This window comes from Fimicolochytrium jonesii, assembly GCF_025526975.1.
Source record: "Fimicolochytrium jonesii strain JEL569 chromosome Unknown EV422scaffold_10, whole genome shotgun sequence".
Lineage (NCBI taxonomy): Eukaryota > Fungi > Chytridiomycota > Chytridiomycetes > Spizellomycetales > Powellomycetaceae > Fimicolochytrium > Fimicolochytrium jonesii.
In genome coordinates this window covers 208,810-225,366 of record NW_026515677.1, presented here as the reverse complement: position 1 = coordinate 225,366, position 16,557 = coordinate 208,810, and the positions used below count along the sequence as shown (strand labels likewise).

At 55.0% G+C, this 16,557-nt stretch overlaps 5 protein-coding genes across 5 annotated transcripts; 3 read left to right on the top strand and 2 right to left on the bottom strand.

The window, feature by feature from the left end:
• Positions 1 to 82: 82 nt before the first annotated feature.
• Positions 83 to 1,777, bottom strand: EV422DRAFT_527651 (uncharacterized protein). Its single transcript, XM_053070225.1, has one exon. The coding sequence runs from the start codon at positions 1,492 to 1,494 to the stop codon at positions 151 to 153; it is 1,344 nt and encodes a 447-aa protein (XP_052925879.1). The 5' UTR covers positions 1,495 to 1,777; the 3' UTR covers positions 83 to 150.
• A 3,037-nt stretch (positions 1,778 to 4,814) lies between these two features.
• On the top strand, positions 4,815 to 5,327 carry EV422DRAFT_495952 (uncharacterized protein; the record flags this gene model as incomplete). The annotated part of the gene is made up of 1 exon (XM_053067841.1): positions 4,815 to 5,327. A coding segment is annotated over one exon (513 nt), but the record flags the coding sequence as incomplete, so codon positions are not given.
• An 820-nt stretch (positions 5,328 to 6,147) lies between these two features.
• On the bottom strand, positions 6,148 to 8,662 carry EV422DRAFT_37427 (WD40-repeat-containing domain protein). Its single transcript, XM_053066761.1, has 15 exons — positions 8,551 to 8,662; positions 8,368 to 8,396; positions 8,128 to 8,303; positions 7,961 to 8,034; positions 7,768 to 7,887; positions 7,587 to 7,706; positions 7,414 to 7,502; positions 7,310 to 7,340; positions 7,149 to 7,234; positions 7,044 to 7,080; positions 6,829 to 6,932; positions 6,716 to 6,731; positions 6,575 to 6,617; positions 6,401 to 6,477; positions 6,148 to 6,338 (listed from the first exon to the last, which is right to left on the bottom strand). The coding sequence occupies exons 1-15, from the start codon at positions 8,575 to 8,577 to the stop codon at positions 6,279 to 6,281; spliced, it is 1,089 nt and encodes a 362-aa protein (XP_052925877.1). The 5' UTR covers positions 8,578 to 8,662; the 3' UTR covers positions 6,148 to 6,278.
• Positions 8,663 to 8,823: 161 nt separating this feature from the next.
• EV422DRAFT_527641 (uncharacterized protein) lies at positions 8,824 to 11,334 on the top strand. The gene is made up of 8 exons (XM_053070224.1): positions 8,824 to 8,972; positions 9,052 to 9,123; positions 9,196 to 9,311; positions 9,378 to 9,476; positions 9,565 to 9,738; positions 9,809 to 10,393; positions 10,475 to 10,720; positions 10,789 to 11,334. The coding sequence occupies exons 1-8, from the start codon at positions 8,945 to 8,947 to the stop codon at positions 11,125 to 11,127; spliced, it is 1,659 nt and encodes a 552-aa protein (XP_052925876.1). The 5' UTR covers positions 8,824 to 8,944; the 3' UTR covers positions 11,128 to 11,334.
• EV422DRAFT_37248 (calcium-activated chloride channel-domain-containing protein) lies at positions 11,229 to 16,417 on the top strand. Its single transcript, XM_053066745.1, has 13 exons — positions 11,229 to 11,234; positions 11,303 to 12,405; positions 12,479 to 12,756; positions 12,836 to 13,589; positions 13,658 to 14,214; positions 14,292 to 14,358; positions 14,443 to 14,547; positions 14,613 to 14,805; positions 14,886 to 15,160; positions 15,244 to 15,336; positions 15,425 to 15,472; positions 15,585 to 15,757; positions 15,967 to 16,417. The coding sequence occupies exons 2-13, from the start codon at positions 11,628 to 11,630 to the stop codon at positions 16,231 to 16,233; spliced, it is 3,588 nt and encodes a 1,195-aa protein (XP_052925875.1). The 5' UTR covers positions 11,229 to 11,234; positions 11,303 to 11,627; the 3' UTR covers positions 16,234 to 16,417.
• The last annotated feature ends 140 nt before the right edge of the window (positions 16,418 to 16,557 follow it).

Here is a 16,557-nt window from a genome sequence, read left to right as displayed (position 1 = left end):
TGTGTTTCTTTTTGCTACGTGTGTTTGCGCATGGGCTGGGCGTGCGGGTGCATGATACGCCGCGGGAGTTTGCCAAGCAATGTGCTGAAGTGAAATCGCAGGCGTATGCGATATGCGGCTCCCTGAGTTATCCGCGACCCCTGAATCCCCCTAATCAATCCGATCCATAGCCGCAAACGGGTCCTGGCCGTCATAGTAATCCGCGCCGTACAAAATCGCCATCTCGTCGGCGTCATAGAGCTCCTCGAACCGCGCTTCGTCGACGAAGAGGGTGGGTGAGCGGGGTGGCGGGGTCGTCGGTTTGGGTGTCGTGCCGTAGGCGTCGGTGGTGACCGGGGGTATGAACTCCACCTCGACCTGTCCGGCCACTTCCGCGGGGTCGGGGACGACTACTGTCGACGAACGCGCGACGGACGCCGTATCACTTTCGTAAACGATAAGCTCAGCGTCGTCCACATCCATCGCCGTCGAGGAATGGTTTGACCCGGTCAACGGATCCTCCGTGCTCGACGACGCCGCACACGTGCGATCCTCGTAATGCTTCACGAACGGCGCGAGACGGTCAAACTGCGTGTGGCAGGTCGCGCACACGTACTCTTCAGGCAGCGGGTGGTGTGTGACGAGATGGAAGTTGAGCCGAGACAGGGAGAGGTACTCGCAGGTGCAGATGGGGCACTCGTAGGCGTAGTTGTTCCAGCTGGCTTCGGTGGCCGGGGTGAGGTTGTCGAAGATGTTGTGGGTGAGGAGGGGGTGGGATGGGTTGTCGTCTGATATTATCGGTCGGGTTTCGTCATCGTCTAATGAGGTCAGGTGGGGCTGGTGGGGAAGGGTTGTGAATCCTTTGCGCTGGAGGTACTCGGCGCGGGCTTTGGCTAGCGCTGCGATCTTTTCGGAACATTCGCCGGCTTTGAGATGGTCGGCGGCCGTGTATGTTGTGGTGTACGTTATCGAGCAGATGACGCATTGACTCGACTTTGAGCTCGTCCTCTTTCTCCTTAGCGCACGCTCCGCCGCCGTGAGATCTCTATCTTTACTCAGATGGGTGGAACCTATCCCGTTTGGGTACAACATCTTCCTCCGTTGATGCACTTTCGACGCAATATGATTCGCTAAATCAATTCCCATCCGGAACCCTCGTCCACAGTGCTCACACCGATAGCAGTGCTCGTTGGCGCGATGCCACCTGAGGTCCTTCTCAAGCGCATACACACGCGGGCATTCCGGGCATGGGTGGTCGCAATGGCTCGAATTGTGATGCTCGTACAGGTCCTCCTCGGAGTGAAACGGTAGTTCGCAGGCCTCGCAAAAGGCATGATCGTGCTTCTCGTGTTCCTCACGGCCGAGCCCGGTGACAAAGACGGCGAGACATTCGGGTTGCAGACGGCAGATATAGTGCACGTCCCAGACGTGTTGGTAGACTGAGTGCATGCCTTGAAACTGCTTTGCGCAGACTGGGCACTCGACGACATAGGATACTCCGTTGGTTGAGAGCATGTTGCTGAGACCCCTAGGACGGATATCTGGCGTGGAAAGTTCAGCGACGCTTCTGGTTTCAGACGGTTTGGGAGTGTTCTAAGGAGCGCGAACTGACAGCGGTTTTTCGACAGCTCCGCACTTGTGTCTCGACGGAGACTGGCGGGCAGCACAAGCAGAAGAGTTTCCAAGCGACTGGAAGCGAAGCGGGCGGCGACGACGACGACGTGGGTATTCCTTCTCTGCAGAGTCTTCAGAAGGGCGCTGCCTGGGCTGGGTGGTTGTGGGGTATCCTCTGAAGTCCTGCGACTGTTTGCGAAGACGGACGGAGAGGCGAGAAACCGCCTCAGGGCAAATAAATGTCACGCGTAAAATGCGCGGGTCACGTGAGCGCCCTCAGCGTTAATATGCGATGTCATTTACGCGTTATCAACGCGTCTCCTCGCCGAAAACGCGTAGGAACAAGAAAGGCAATCGATCACCAAAACTGGGACGAGCAGCGACACATGATTGCTAATAGTGACAACATGACAACTGCGCTAATTGTCTGTACAAATGAGCCTTGGTATGATTCGTAACATGGAGTCAAGGTTTGGCTGTGTCAAACAACGGCTTCTCCTATGTCCCCATAGCGTTTGGTTGTATATCAGATGGTTTCTCAATGTTGAAGATGGAGATGGGCGTATTGCCAAACATCTATTTTCTACTCACGAGCCTCAAAAGGATTAGCCAGCAAAGGTTAGGCTGGAATCAAGAAGTGACCTATAGCTCCTGGGGACATAACACCCTTTTTATGAGTCCCGCTGCTGGGGAGCACAAAATGTTTACGACGTACGCGGGCCCATCCGGCGCATCCAGCGCACCACCCGGTTCTTCACATGTATATAGGACTGCCACCATTTCAGCTTTACCAGGTAAGCTTTGAGCAGAGGAGGTTTAGAGCCAGCGCTCGAGGCTACTCTATGTATGTATGTATAAAGGGATGACATGGTATCATGCCGAGGTGAGGATGGGTCAATTTAAGTGAACGAACGGAACTACGCGTCACGAACGGGTCTCTTCCTGGCTGGCAGAGATCTCAACACGAAAGACATAAAGAGCCGCCCAGGCAGCGGCACCGTTACAGCTGCAAAGACAGAAAGAGAGAGCTGCGAACGCATTTCGTTTTGTTCCTTGCTTTGTTGATGTGCACCTGAGATGCTGCATAGAATCGCCGGCAGTGACAGCTTTGCTGGAGCCCACCCTTGTTCTGAAATCGGTATTTCTGAAACCGAACAAAAGGATGAAGAAACTGGCCCTCGCTTGGGAACCGTACCCGCCTTGCAAAGGCTTACGCGTCTCCTTTCAAGCAAGCTATCGAGATGCAGGAATTTCAGGTTGAATTTCCCTTATGTGAAAAAGTACCACCGCCTGTCCTCAGATGGCGACTGCCGCCAGTCATTTCGACTGTCGACACGTGCCCGACACTTGCGCTTTTGCCAAGAGACGCAAGTAGAAAAACAGCGTTTTTCGCTTGTGTACAGGGTTCAGATTCTGCCAAGCTTGAATCATCCGGGGCTTTGGATGGTCCGGTAGCCAGCCATCAGGAAAGCATTCTGAAACACAATCAGCTCGCAACGAGCCAGACATTCTTCATTATGGCAACCAATATTGGTTCGAGTCGAATCTCGCTCGTTCACAGCAAAGATCATCATTTGCTTGAAGAGGGTTAGCATATGCTTTTTTGAGACTTCTGGCCTATGTTGGAACCCGATTAACATCAGCTGTGCAGAAGCCGTGGTCTTGATGACGCTTTCGATGCCGCGCAACTGCAGAAAATTCGCTAAGCCGACGGAAGCCAGCGCATCGTCACTGGTGGTGCACAGCAAGTCCCGAGCTTGGTGTGTAAACATGAAGCACAGCAGAATGTCTTCTTCGAACTCCGTGATCTGTTTGCGTCCGCGTTTTGCTAATTATGGGTTACTGGAACGACACCGGCCAGCCAAAGACGGAGGGGATTTCGTTCAAGGTACCTCAGAAACATTCTCCAAAATGGTTTCGACCCCATGTTCTAGATATCGCTTCGGGTGGGATGGTGACGGTGGTCCCCCGGACATCTTGAAGTGTGGGGAGCATGCGCTTTAGCGTAAGTGGGCTGGCTGTGGAGACGACACTCCCTGAAACCTCCAGTTTCGGTGCGAGTTTGACAGGGCCGAAAAAAAAAAGTATCAAATGCATAAAGAACCATATCGGATTCATGGAATGTGTTTCCTACACGTCACATATCCTTTTTCACGGTAACGTGCCCCGCCAAAATGCTTATCGCCTTGAGTTCAACGATCATACCCCCCCGGGACATCCTGCCAAGAGAGCCGGAAAACTACCCAAAACGAGTTACGTTTCCAGCAAACAACAGGGAGACCCTGTCAGCTTTGACACCGGATCAGAAAAAAATAATTAGATGTGCATCCCCATCGGATAGACATCGACAAGGTACCCAACGTTTGTTGTATGGGGAAGAACGCAAATCAGCGGCATGCGACCATGACATCGGCGGACATGAAGGTCTTCGTTCCCTCGCAGCAAGCGAAAGCAGGTCGCTCCGTGAATTCCGTATACTGGATTGTGTTGGGGTTTCCGTCTAGGGGAGTGAGCGCAGATGCAGCGTAGTGGTTTGCTGGCATCGTCGACTGCCAGCGCGTAAACGGAAGCACATCCACAGGACCGCCTGAGAGGACCTGAAAAACGGTCCCTGCCCGTCCCACCCTTGAAAGCCAGTGTAAACAGGCTCGAAGATCAGGCACAGGCGAACGGCGAGGAGAAGGCCTTCGAAGGGAAACGGACGGGGACGGAATTCGGCGCTCGAAATTGAAACATGACGGGATCTTCAGAAGAAAACCGAAGGAGAGAGGATGGGATGAACCCCACATGGCACCAAGCGAAAGGAGGAAGAGGAGGAGATACGGTCATGAGAGCTCTACTACAATCCACAGGAAAGAAAGACTGCCAGGAGGGAGGAAGGGGTACGAGAAGCCGGCGCGAACCTGAATTAACGCGTGGATGCTGACGTGAACATCGAAAACAAACGGGCGCAATTAAACCCGCCAAGCGTGCATGTGATGCGATAAACTAACCGCATAAGAGAAGCACAGCATATCTCTTTTCTGCACAGCATATCCCACCACCGACACATCGGCCATCACGCAATGGGCAAGAAGGGCCCCAAGAAGGCTACAGGCGGCGGCAGCAAAAGCAGGGCGAAGGCCGTTGCCAACGCCGATATCGATGCTCCCGTGCCCAGCCGCCCCGGCGCATTCAGCAACTTCACCGGCATGAGCATGACCGACCTCCTCGCCCTCACAATGACGACCTCCTCCAAGCCGTCCTCCCGCAACACCCTCCAGCACTACACAAAACACCACCGCATCCTCCTCATCGGCGAGGGCGACTTCACCTTCGCCCGCGCCCTCGGCGCTGCACTCGGCTCCTCCGCCAACATCGTCGCGACCTCCTTCGACTCACTCCGCGTCGCGACCGAGAAATATTCCCACCTCCCGCACACACTCAAAGAGCTCGCCGACGCCCGTGCTCGCGTTCTCCACAACGTCGACGCCACCCGCTTGTCATCTAACAAAGCTTTGAAGAAGGAGATAGAGGACAGAGGTGCGTTCCATCGGATCGTGTTCCAGTTCCCCCATATCGGCGGATCCAGCGACGACGACGTGCAGGCCAACAAAGATCTCCTGGACTCGTTTTTCGCGGAAACGGTGGAGCTGTTGGCTCCTGAGGGCGGTGGTGAGATCCACGTGACGTTGCGTGATACGCCGTTCTACCGCAAGTGGGATGTGGAGGCACTTGCGGCTGCACAGGGGCTGGAAATGCTGAGCAGGGATCCCTTTGATGCGAAGAAGTTTGCGGGGTTGGGGTATACGCCGCAGCGGACGAATCCGGCGGTAAGGGAGGCGCCGTCAATGGAGAATGCGTTTGTGCATGTGTTTAGTCCTGGTGTTGGTGCGGACGGGGCGGAATCGGAAGACGAAGTGGACGATGCGCCAAAGGAGAGTGGGAAACGGTCCGCAAAGGCCGTCGATGTGCCTTCGAGAAACGGAAGCCAGAAGCGCAAAAGCAGAGAAAGCGGTGGTCTCCCGCGAAAAGCCGGTAATGAGAAGAAGCCAAAAGCCAGCGCACCCCCGCCCCACCCATCTCCCGCCGGCGGCATCCAGAAAAGAGTGGCGCGAGCATCCCCAAAAGACCGTACAATGACGAGAAAGACAAAATCCGTCGAACGCATAGTCATGTCTGCACCCGCCGCCCCCTCATCCGGCGGCTTCTCCCGCCCCAAATCATCTAGGTCAAAAACGGCTACAGAGGACGCCAGCCCGAAGCGCACACCGACGAAAACGCACAAAGGAGGGAATCATAAGAAGGAACGCGGTGGGAAACAGCTGGGAGTCTCGCGTGGTGGGGTAGACAAAGTCCGAGGCGGCGGCGGCGGGACGGGATCGCATGGGAAACAACAGCGGGGGTCGGGGGCGTTTAGAGGACGCCGGGGTGGGAAGCGGTGAACTTCGAATTACTTAATCAGGAGAGTTTTTCGAACTCTCTTACATTACGCTATGCTATACCCGCGGCACGTAAAGGAAGCAGTCGTGTCCGCTACCTCAAGGTCATTCGAGCACTGGCATCCACGTCCCCCCGAAAATGAAATCTACAGGTCCAACTACCGCATTACGCATCACTACGGGACACCTTCACTACATATCCACCGTCCAGTCTCCCCACCCCTCGTCCCTCACCATCTCTCCACTCGGATCCTTGCCTCTACGCTACGCACAACACCCAAGAACCCTCCGATACCACGGCACCGCGCCCGTGCGGACAAGGCCCTATCACACATGTCAGTGAGAAAGATGGCCTGTGCGACGAAGGATAGAGGGGATGTACGTACCCTTGCATCCCACGTCCGGATCGTCTTGTCACCTGATCCGCTGTAGAGCACGCCGTCGAAGTAGCGGACGCTGTAGACTGGTGTGGGGTGATGCGAGAGGAAAAAAAGGGGCGTTAATGGGCACCTCCTGGCTTGCACGATGATGCGCCCGTGAATACCAGTCGAGGGACGTACCGCCATCTGTATGCCCCTCGAATACCGCTAGGCAATGCCCGGTCTATATTACGTTCGACAGGCCATGGCAAACGAAGGAGAGAGGGAGATGTCAGTTCTTGATTCGAAAACCGTTTCCAGAGCTTCGTGGCCCGGACGTACATGGATGTCAAAACACCTGGGAGCGGAGACGACAGAAAACACACTCATCAGCACTGCTGTAGCACGCCACATTCGCCGCCCCTCCTTCCTGCGACCCACGCGAAGAAACTCACCGCACTGATTTATCATATGACCCCGAAAACACGACCCCGCCCGTCGCGTGCAGGCATTCGATCCCGCCGGTGTGGCCCGTGAGGATGCGGAGGGGTTTTGCTGTCTGTGGATGATGAGTAGCATAGGGCAGTTTAGAGTAGGTTAGATTCAGAGTAGAGAAGATGTTAGCGGTCCGGTAGTCATTTTCGGAATGAAAGGATGACGGGGGTTTTACCTTCTGCGACCATACACGGACTGTCTTATCCATTGACCTGCACCAAAGATTAGTCCTCACAACTAATAAAGATTGCAATTACACCGTGTATCCACAATACGGTACCCGCTGACAAGCATATTCTCCCCCACGACCTGCACGCACTGCACGCCGTCTGTGTGGCCGCGGTAGACGTTGAGGGCTTCGCCTGTCTGGATATGAGGGGTGTGCTGTCAGTTGGAGGAAGTTGGGATGGAGGCTGTTGTGGTATAACGCTGAAGACTTACCGACCGACTCCATTGTATGACGGTCGTGTCCCTACATGCGAACCAAAAGGGGTGAACATGAGTGCCCCCCGCAACACTCCGAGGGATGGAAAGCTTCCACATACCAACTCCCACTAAAAACATCCGTATCCGTCACATCCACCGCATTCACAATATTCCGATGGCCCCTAAAGATATGCATCGGTTTTCCCGTCTAAAAAAAAATCAAAGTTGTCAATTTTCAACGCTCCCCCCCTCGCACACCCACACACACGGCTAGGACTGTCTCTTCCCTCACCTCAACATTCCAACTCCGAATAGTCGTATCCCACGACCCACTGAACGCGCGCTTGCCCCGGATTCGGAGGGAGGAGACGTGGTTGTCGTGGCCGGTGAATGTGCGGATGCATTCTCCTGTCTAATAAAATATTCATCAGAGACATGGATGAGGATGGGGAAGGGGGAGGGATATGGGGTACCTGCAAGTCCCACAACCGCAACGAGTTGTCACCAGCGGAAAGGGCCTGCGCGCCGCCGGGGAGGAGCTCGAGGGCGTACACGGCGGCGGTGTGGCCGGTGTAGGTTTCATTTGTGATTAGCTGTTGGTTTAGGGGAGAGAGTAAGGTGATATGTGTCTTTGGGCTCGGTTTCTGCTTGAAATGAAGTGCATACCTGCGTAGACAGGTTCCCACCATGCGGAGCCCCAGTGCGCACCGTCCACGATATCACCGTATGATCATGGGATCCTACTCATCCGACTTTGTCATTCAACATCCCATCCCATCGCTCCCAACATCTCTCAATCAGTAATCTCCCCAAACATCCGGCACCCTACCCACCAGAAACCAGCACAATCCCCGGCGCGGCATTCAAATCATCTGTATCCATCGAGCCCTGTGGATCAGGCGCAACCCGGTTCTTCTTTGCTCCGGTTTTATGTGCGCGAGAATGTGCCCGGTTGGTTAAGGTTTGTGGGCCTTGGATGTCGAGGGTGTAAACTGTGCCTTCGTGGCCGCTGGTATTGTGAGAAAAGGATGAGGGAATGCATTGGAACGAGCGGGATCCTATTTCGTGCTTACCGGTAGACGCCTACGCACGCCCTCGACTTCTATAATGGCAAAGAAAGAGATGTACGTTCAGTTGGAGACCGTCTGACGCATGCGTTCGCATGCAGAGATGGCAGGGCAGAGCGAGGGACGGACGAGAATCAAGAGAAGCCCTCGATCAAATCTCCGGGTGGATTGCGCCTAGGCTCCCCTTACCTTGGATGAATCGCCTTTGGAGGACATTGGGGTTATCTGTTTGCTACGCAATTTTTTGGAGATACTGCCTGGTGCGTTTGAGAGGGACTGTGCTGATGCACTCGTTCTGTGTGCTGTGAGGGGCAGGGGCAGGAAAGCATCCGGCGCGAGAACGAGAGAGCGGAGTGCTGTCAGTTCTGCTGTCAGTGAGTCAGTGTGAGTCAATCGTGTCCGGAATGCGCTCTCTCTCTCCGCTCTCTCTCTCTCGTGCGCGTCGTTCCCCTTTCCGTGCTTTCTCGCTCGTCCACCGCTTGCAGACCGACAGAGAGCATCGTCATCCAACTACTGTTCCCACTTTCTCACGAGCCTCACTACCTTCATCAGAGTCTCCCCACTTCCTCCTCTTACTCTCGTAATGTTCCCACGCGCCTCGCGTTTCAACGGTACGTTTCCATTCCTCATCTTGCTCAGGATCCGTGCCATCCACTCTCCCTCATATCTACCTCTCTTCTATAACCTCAGACCCCGGGGCGAGCCCCATTAGCCCCGTATCGAAGAGGGCCGGGGCTCCAAGGTTCCGCACTCCTCAGAAAGGTTTGTCAGTCAGTGCTTCTGATGACTTTCTGCCAATAAATTGCTTAAAGAAGACGGTTTCTACACTCACAGCCCGTACCATCGACTTGCGCCCAACCACCCCCGATCTCGAGGATAAGGAGAACATTGCCCCGCCTTCTCCCGCCCCGCAGACCGTTCAGCCGGATCGGGACTCGGTGGATAAGAAGGTGGGCGCCGTAATATCGAGAACTCGTCTATGAATAGGATGAGTAACATTTGGAATTATCCCGCAGCTGCGTGACGTGCAAAGGCAGAAGCTGGAACTCGAGCATCAAGTCCATGCGCAGACAAAGCAAGTGGACCTTCTCCAGCTGCATTTGAAGCACCGTGAGGTAGGATACAGGCGTTGTGACGAAATGTCCACTCGTTCTCAAAAGGGAGGAATGCGGATTTCTCACGCAACCTGCATCGCTATGGTAGGAGCGCATCAGGATCTTGAGCATCGATAATGCCGCCCTCCTCTCGAAGGTGGCGTCGCTTGAAGATCGTCTCAAGGCGGAGAAGCAAAAGGAGACCGGCATGCTGGCTCATGCGGCGCAGCTCTTGCAACAAGTGAAGGAATTGGAAAAAGCGAAGGATCGTATGCATTCAGAGGTATATACTAACACTAATACTTGAGAGGATTCCGTTAATTTGAAAAGCGAGACTAAAAGGTCGGTCTCAGATTGAGCGCAAAGAAGAGATTAGCAAAAAGGACATGGAGATTCACAAACGCGCCCCATCAGCCCTAAACGCCAAAAGCCCCGCCACCCCGCGGAAGGTGAGCGAGAACATCGCAGCAACGGCCAAAGGACCAGATGTCTCCGCTCTCCGGGACGAAGTCGCCAAACTCGAAAAAGAAAAGCGCCACTTCAACGCCAAACTCCGTGACGTTCAACACAAAGCCTTCATCGAGAAAAAGCAGCTCCAAGCCCAGATCTCTTCCCTGCGGAACGGCGCCCCTGCTGGTAACACCGCCGACCGGCAACAGACCGCCGCTTTGCAGGCCGAGCGCGCCAAGTGGCAGGCAAAGACCCGCGCGCTTCAGAATGAGATTGAGCGGTTTAGGAAAGGTGACAAGGGTAACACCGACAACGGTGGCGAGAATCGGAAGGTTGGCAACTGGCTCGACGAGGACTTTGCGGAAGAATGTACGGGCCAGAACCCTTTTGAGGGCTTTTGTATTGATTCCGACCGCAGGCTGTCGGGCTTGTCTGATATGTCTGAGTTCCGACGTCATCAGAAGGATGACGACAATCAGAGTAACTGCGTAAGCTACTGTGCACAGGAGAATTATGGAATGACAAAACAGAAGCTCAATTCCATATCTGATTCCCGTCTCCCATAACAGACCCTCGAAAACGAGCGCTTAGATATCCCCAGCTTCTACCGCGCCAAACACGACAGCGACACTCGACCCAACACCAACGCGGGCCAGCTGGTCTTCAAGCAAAACGACCTGATTTTGATCCGCAAAAAGACGTCAGACGACACGTGGGTCGGCGAGCTTAACGGACAGATTGGTCTTGTCCCTACGGATGCTGTGGAGGATTGTTCGGGTGATAGTCGCGAGTTTGAGGATGCTGGGATGGATGCGGTGAGTTCATCTCTCTCGTGTTGAGGATGACGTGATTTATGTGTCTCATTGAACCTGTGATTTCACAGCTCCCTGCGAACACCGAAACTGCCTTGGTCAGCCCCATCGCCGCAGAACCGACTGATAAGGCAGACTCCGCAACGTCTGCCAAAGTCGATGCTCATAAAGAAACCGCTGCGGTCGCGAAAGACGGTGCTCCTGTGACAGACGAAACGATAAAGGATGAGGACGAGACTACCGTGGTTTCTGGCGGTGATGACGCGGATGTGGTTGCATCACCGAAATTGGATGCATCTGCGGTTGCCGAGGTTGAGGTCAAGGATGGGGCGGGATCGGCACTAGCGGCGGCGAATGTGGAGAAGGTGGACACGGATGAGGGTAATGACGCTAAGCCCGTTCGATGCTGAGATTGGACGTTGATTACCCGGACTGAGATTTGGTTGGAAAAGACGGTGTAGCGTTTCGGAGAGGATATGAGATGGAGACGGCGTGGACTTTTTTTCTTTTGAATTATGTAAATGTTGATAATGTTGTACGTGGCTGTTACTCTATGTACAGTACCATTGATATACCACCTCGCAGACGCAGAGGAATCATCTTTACGGACGCCCTATATGCAGTGCGAAGGGGTATCCTTCATGGAGAACCCTGTGTTTGCCGTGTTGGAAATTCGGAGGGGTGTTCCACCGAGAGACGCAAAAGGGTGCGAAACGGGAAGCCGTCCGTGGAGCACAAATGACACCATTGACGGCGCACAAAATCCGCTGGTGTCACCCTGTCAGTCGATCCGGCCTCTCTTTTTCCCGAAGGTACAGTAATTTCTTTCCCAGCAAAGGACCTCATATTCTCGCTTCGCAACAGTCTCGCTTCCAACTCTCTTCCCACGGCAACCAACCCTCTGACTTGTATGACCACCGCCGCAACCGCCACCTCGTCCCTCAACCGCCGCCGTCCCCGGCATTCCCTCCCACTCGACACCCCCACCCAAGATGATACCCACCAAATCCCCACCCCCGACGACGAACTAGACCGCAGCTTCTTCGCAGCCGCTACCCGCTACGCCCAGTCTGCGCGCGGGGAGTATCCGCCCCCTCCCGCACCAACGCGACAATCTTCGAGTCATACGGCGAGTAGCGGCGAGAATGCGGGTATTACGGGGCCGGCGCAAGCGGTCGGGGATGGCAGACGGGGGAGCAGACCGCTGCGGGAGATCCGACGGCCGGAGATGTCGTATGGGGGTAGTGGGCGTATGGGTGAGAGTGGGATTGTGACGACGCAACCACCACCGCGTCGGAAGTCGGAGGGGATAGGGTCCACAAAATCGGGCGATACTTCCAGAGCATCAGCGATGGATGGAAACTCCTCTGACGACCTCGAAAAAGCATCCCTTCCCGGCTCCCCGCCCGCCGATTTCCTCTCCTACTACGCCCTCCGCGCCGGCGCCGGCTCATATTACCAGAAAGCCCAAGAATCCCCTGGTGAATACTGCCCGCACATGCATAACCGTGCCCTCCCGATCATAGCGGAAGTGAACGGCGGCGGGTATGAGGATGTTGTTGCGAGAGTTGTGGATGGCCGCGTCGTGCTGTTGATGTATTTGGAGGATGTGGAGCTCTTTGATGAGATTGTGGGATGGAGGGAGGGGAGAGGGGGGGTCGAGGCGGAGGATGCGTTGAAGTTCTTTGGTATGGTGGAGAAGAACAGAGGTGTATGTCTGTTTTGAGTACATGCGCTGACGCCGTATCTTTGGTTGTATAGCCGACCGACCCCACGTCGACGCCCTAACCCGGATCATCTTTGGCCCCCAGTCAACCGAATGGGACGCCATCCTCAAATACAGTGTGGAGCCGTCCTCCGAAAGCAGCGCCATCGTGCGCGGACTGTACACGCGGCAACTGCTGCTCGCGAACCTGTTTGTGGAAATCGAGGTGGATGCCGAGAGCGAGGGCGGGTGTGAGCGGTATGTGAAGGTGATGGCGCCCTTTGATGCGTTGACTTTAGAAGCAGAGCGGGTTAAGTTAAGGAAGAGTTTGAAGGTAGGGGTGAGTGATTGAGATGAGTGGTAGTAGGAGGTACGGAAAGCAGGTTTGGGCTCAATGCGTCATCTCTATGCAGCCTTTGAAATCCCCGTCATCTGGACCGTCACGGCCGCCCATGAGCCCTCCAAGCAAAGGCATCTCAACCGGAAACGCATACAGCCCAACCGGAACCGCCTCCGAAAAAGGCAAAGCAGACCCCAGCACTATCGTCGTCGAAATCGCCACCCCCACCACCACACCGGACCCCTCACTCCGCCCACCCCTCCCCAAATGCAAACAACCCTGGCCTATCGCCAAAGTCTTCATCCGCCTCGCCCGCTACATGTTCACCATCCAGCAATGCCCCAAAGACCACCGCACCGCCAGTTTCCGGCGCGCCGCTCTGACCTCCTTCGTCGGCGGCGACCCTAACGAGCCGGGGGTGGGCATCGAGGGGGTGTATTACAACTTCTTCCGCAGCGCACGGCGGATTGAGTTGACGTTTTCGATCATGTTGCATCGCACACTCGACCCCGCCCCCGGCTCCCCCATCTCCAAACGCACAACAATCCGGGACCTCCTCGAAGACGACGTGTACACCGACTGGTACCCCGTGCACGACTGCGACGTGACCGCGCCGCGATTCGGTGATAAAAAGCAGTGTGGTCCACGCAGGCCGTCGCTTGCGGAACAAGCGATGGGGAAGCGAAAGAGATTGCGGGAGATTTTGTTTGTGGAGTGGGTGCAGAGCCCGTTTTGGGTACGGCTGAAGGGGTGGATTACGAGGGATAATGCGGATCTAGTGAGGGAGTATGCGGGGGAGCAGGTTGCGTTCTATTTTGATTGGTTAGGTATGAACGAGGAAAACAGTCCATCAATGCCCATTTAGTGTAGGGTTACTAAGCGCATTTCCGGACAGCATTCTACACCTTCTGGATGCTCCCCGCCGCCCTCTTCGGCCTCCTCGTCTTCACCTACGGCCTCTTCCACGCCCTCACCCTCCACATCGACCCGACCACGCGCACTCCCTCCATGACCGACTCCATGTACCGCCTCGGCTCCGCCTTCGACAACGGCGCAACAATCGCGTTCACCCTCGGCATGTCCATCTGGGCCACCGTCTTCATCGAGTCCTGGAAACGCCGACAAAAGTTCCTCGCGTACGTGTGGGATGTGAGTGAGTATCGCCGCGAGGAGCTGATAAGACCGCAGTGGAGACCTACCATGGTCACGCGCAACCCGTTGACGAGACGGATCGAGAAACATGACCCGTACCCGAACAGGATCCTCAGACGCACGTGGACGAATCTGGTCCTGGGCGTGTGTGCGATGGTGTTGTTGGGGATTGTGACGGGGGTTATTGCGTATAAGGCGTTTGTGAAGGCGACGTTTACGGAGAGTCGGGTTGTGAAGTGGGTGCTTTTGAGTGGGGTTGGGGGCGTGATTGAAATTGTGCAGGTGCTTGTTGTGCAGAATGTGAGTTGTGATATCGTGTCTCTCTTGTGGTTGGTTTTTTTCTCAAACTCACGCACTGGGTCATTCGCAAATCACAGCTCTATAACCGTATCGCGATAAAGATCAATAACGGCGATAACTACAAGTACGACAGTCAGTTTGAAGGTAGACCAGACACCCGCGCCTCTTGCCCCTATTCACGGCGACCTTCAATCTCACACTCACCTCGCCGCCTTGTCTGAACACCAGACGGCCTCATATTCAAAACCTTCCTCTTCAGCTTCATCAACAACTACTCCGCCTTCTTCTACACCGGCGTCGTTAAAGCCATGCTGGGCTTACACTACGTCTTCGGTACATGTCTCCCCCATTCCCTTCCCCAACCCCACCACCAATCTCACCCTCCCACAATCCCGTAGGCAAATACGCCGAACGCTGCGAAGCCATCTCCTTCGGCGGCGCCACCTCCACGACCACAACAACAGGCGACCTGTCACCCGCGGGCGCAACGACCGATATCGATTCGTCGTGCATGCAGGAGATCATGCTGCAGATGGCGATCATCTTTGTCGGGTTGCAGTTTGTGAGGGCGGGGGAGAAGGTTGCTTGGCCGTAAGTCGTCAATTCATCTGACTCGTTCCCCGGCATATTTTTTTCCGTTGATGTCTCATATGTGAATCTTTTTTCCATAGTTGGATAGTCCAGCACCTCCGCGCAACCTTCAAATCCCACCACTTCACCCTCCCATCACCCCTCACCCCCGTCTCACCCGTCGTCGCCGCCCACACATCCTCGCCGTCGTCAACATCATGGCGACCTACCCCCGCGTCGAGTGGGAGGAAGGCTATCAGACGAGCGTCGGCGGGGGGTGTGGGGAGAGGAGGTGGGAGAGTCCCGCAGTATGCGATGGATGAGGCGTTGTTTGCGTATGATGATTGGACGCTTTGTCAGGATTATGGGATGGCTGGTGGGTGACGGTCTTTGTATGCGGTGCGCCCTTCTCTTTACTGATTGTCTTTGGATGTCTGCATCTTCCGACTGGCTTTGCAGTGGTACAGTTTGGCTACATTGCGCTCTTCTCGTGCGCGTTTCCGCTGGCGCCGATCTTTGCGATTGCTAATAACGTCGTTGTGCTGCACATCGGTAAGGACAGTGGAAAAGTGGTGCGCCATAAAAGAGTGCGTGTGTATACATGCGAGGGTACTAAGTGGTTTAATTTTGTCGCGTATAGATTCGTGGAAGATGCTATTCGAATACCGTCGCCCATGGGCCCAGAGAGGTAAACAAGAGTCGATCCCTTTGCGCAGCTCTTTCCTCCTCTCCCTCTCCCTCGTCCTCCCCTCACCCTCCCTCACCCATCCACCACCCTCCTCTCTCCCTCCGCTACCCAGCCCAATCAATCGGCCTCTGGACATCAATCCTAACCGTAATCTCAACAATCGGGGCCCCCGCGAACGCCCTGATCATCGCCTTCAGCAGCTCGACGTTTGCGACGTATGCGGAGCATTGGGCGCCGGGTGGCAATACGTTTGCGATTAAGTTGGGGTTTGTCATTGTTTTTGAGGTATGTATCCGAGCGGAGCGATGGATGGTTGACTGAGGGATGACGGGTTGGCGGATGTGTGATAATGATGGTTGACGCGGGATTGGCCGATACTACGCTCGCGACAAGGATGTTGGGCAATATGTGCAAGCGGACAAACACGACTAGGGGTCGCTGTTCGCTCGCAAATCCATCCGCTCTAACATCGCTCCTCCCTCTTGAATCCATAGCACACAATCCTCCTCATCAAAGCCCTCCTAACCTTCCTCGTCCCGCCTTTACCGGGCACCGTGAAACGGGCCCTACGACGCGAAGCATATCTCAGACGAATCGATCGACGGGGGAGGCCGAAAGTCACCGGCAGTGGAAGAGAGGTTGGTGGAGTCGGGGGTTATGGGAATGAATCAGACAGCGATGATGATGAAGAGGAGGATGAGTACCAGGAGAACGTTGCGAGGCAGAAGATGGCGGCGAGGTGGGGGTGTTGGCCGTGGTAGTGTGTGTCTTAAGATGGCGAGTTTGGACTTTTGGGAGCGGATTGTTTTGTGGGAGGTGGGGTTGTGGTATTTGCGATTTTTCTGTGGTTTTTTTTTGGACTGGTTGTGAAAACGGCGTAGTATACTGGATAACTTGGTAGATAGTTGTTTTGGACCTGCTTGTACATTTTTTCTCTGTTCTCTGTATATACAGTATATATGCTTTTGTTTGTGCTGATGAGGTGAATTACATGATCGGTGGTTGGTTGAACCAAGTCGGATGCGGAGATGTCTTCGGAGATAGCGCGGGGTTGAGACATGAGAAGGTCCGAAGGACATGTCGAT

Excerpts from the sequence above, each read along its gene's own strand:
- EV422DRAFT_37427 (XM_053066761.1), bottom strand. The coding sequence starts at position 8,577 with ATGTCCTCCAAAGGCGATTCATCCAAG. Across the intron at positions 7,235-7,309 it reads TCATACAATGGAGTCGGTCG|ACAGGCGAAGCCCTCAACGT; the intron begins GTAAGTCTTCAG and ends CCTCATATCCAG. Across the intron at positions 6,933-7,043 it reads TCCGTGTATGGTCGCAGAAG|ACAGCAAAACCCCTCCGCAT; the intron begins GTAAAACCCCCG and ends CATCATCCACAG.
- EV422DRAFT_527641 (XM_053070224.1), top strand. The coding sequence starts at position 8,945 with ATGTTCCCACGCGCCTCGCGTTTCAACG. Across the intron at positions 9,124-9,195 it reads GTTCCGCACTCCTCAGAAAG|CCCGTACCATCGACTTGCGC; the intron begins GTTTGTCAGTCA and ends CTACACTCACAG. Across the intron at positions 9,312-9,377 it reads GGGACTCGGTGGATAAGAAG|CTGCGTGACGTGCAAAGGCA; the intron begins GTGGGCGCCGTA and ends ATTATCCCGCAG.
- EV422DRAFT_37248 (XM_053066745.1), top strand. The coding sequence starts at position 11,628 with ATGACCACCGCCGCAACCGCCACCTCGTCCCTCAACCGCCGCCGTCCC. Across the intron at positions 12,757-12,835 it reads AGTTAAGGAAGAGTTTGAAG|CCTTTGAAATCCCCGTCATC; the intron begins GTAGGGGTGAGT and ends ATCTCTATGCAG. Across the intron at positions 14,359-14,442 it reads GTACGACAGTCAGTTTGAAG|ACGGCCTCATATTCAAAACC; the intron begins GTAGACCAGACA and ends TCTGAACACCAG.
- EV422DRAFT_527651 (XM_053070225.1), bottom strand. The coding sequence starts at position 1,494 with ATGCTCTCAACCAACGGAGTATCCTATGTCGTCGAGTGCCCAGTCTGC.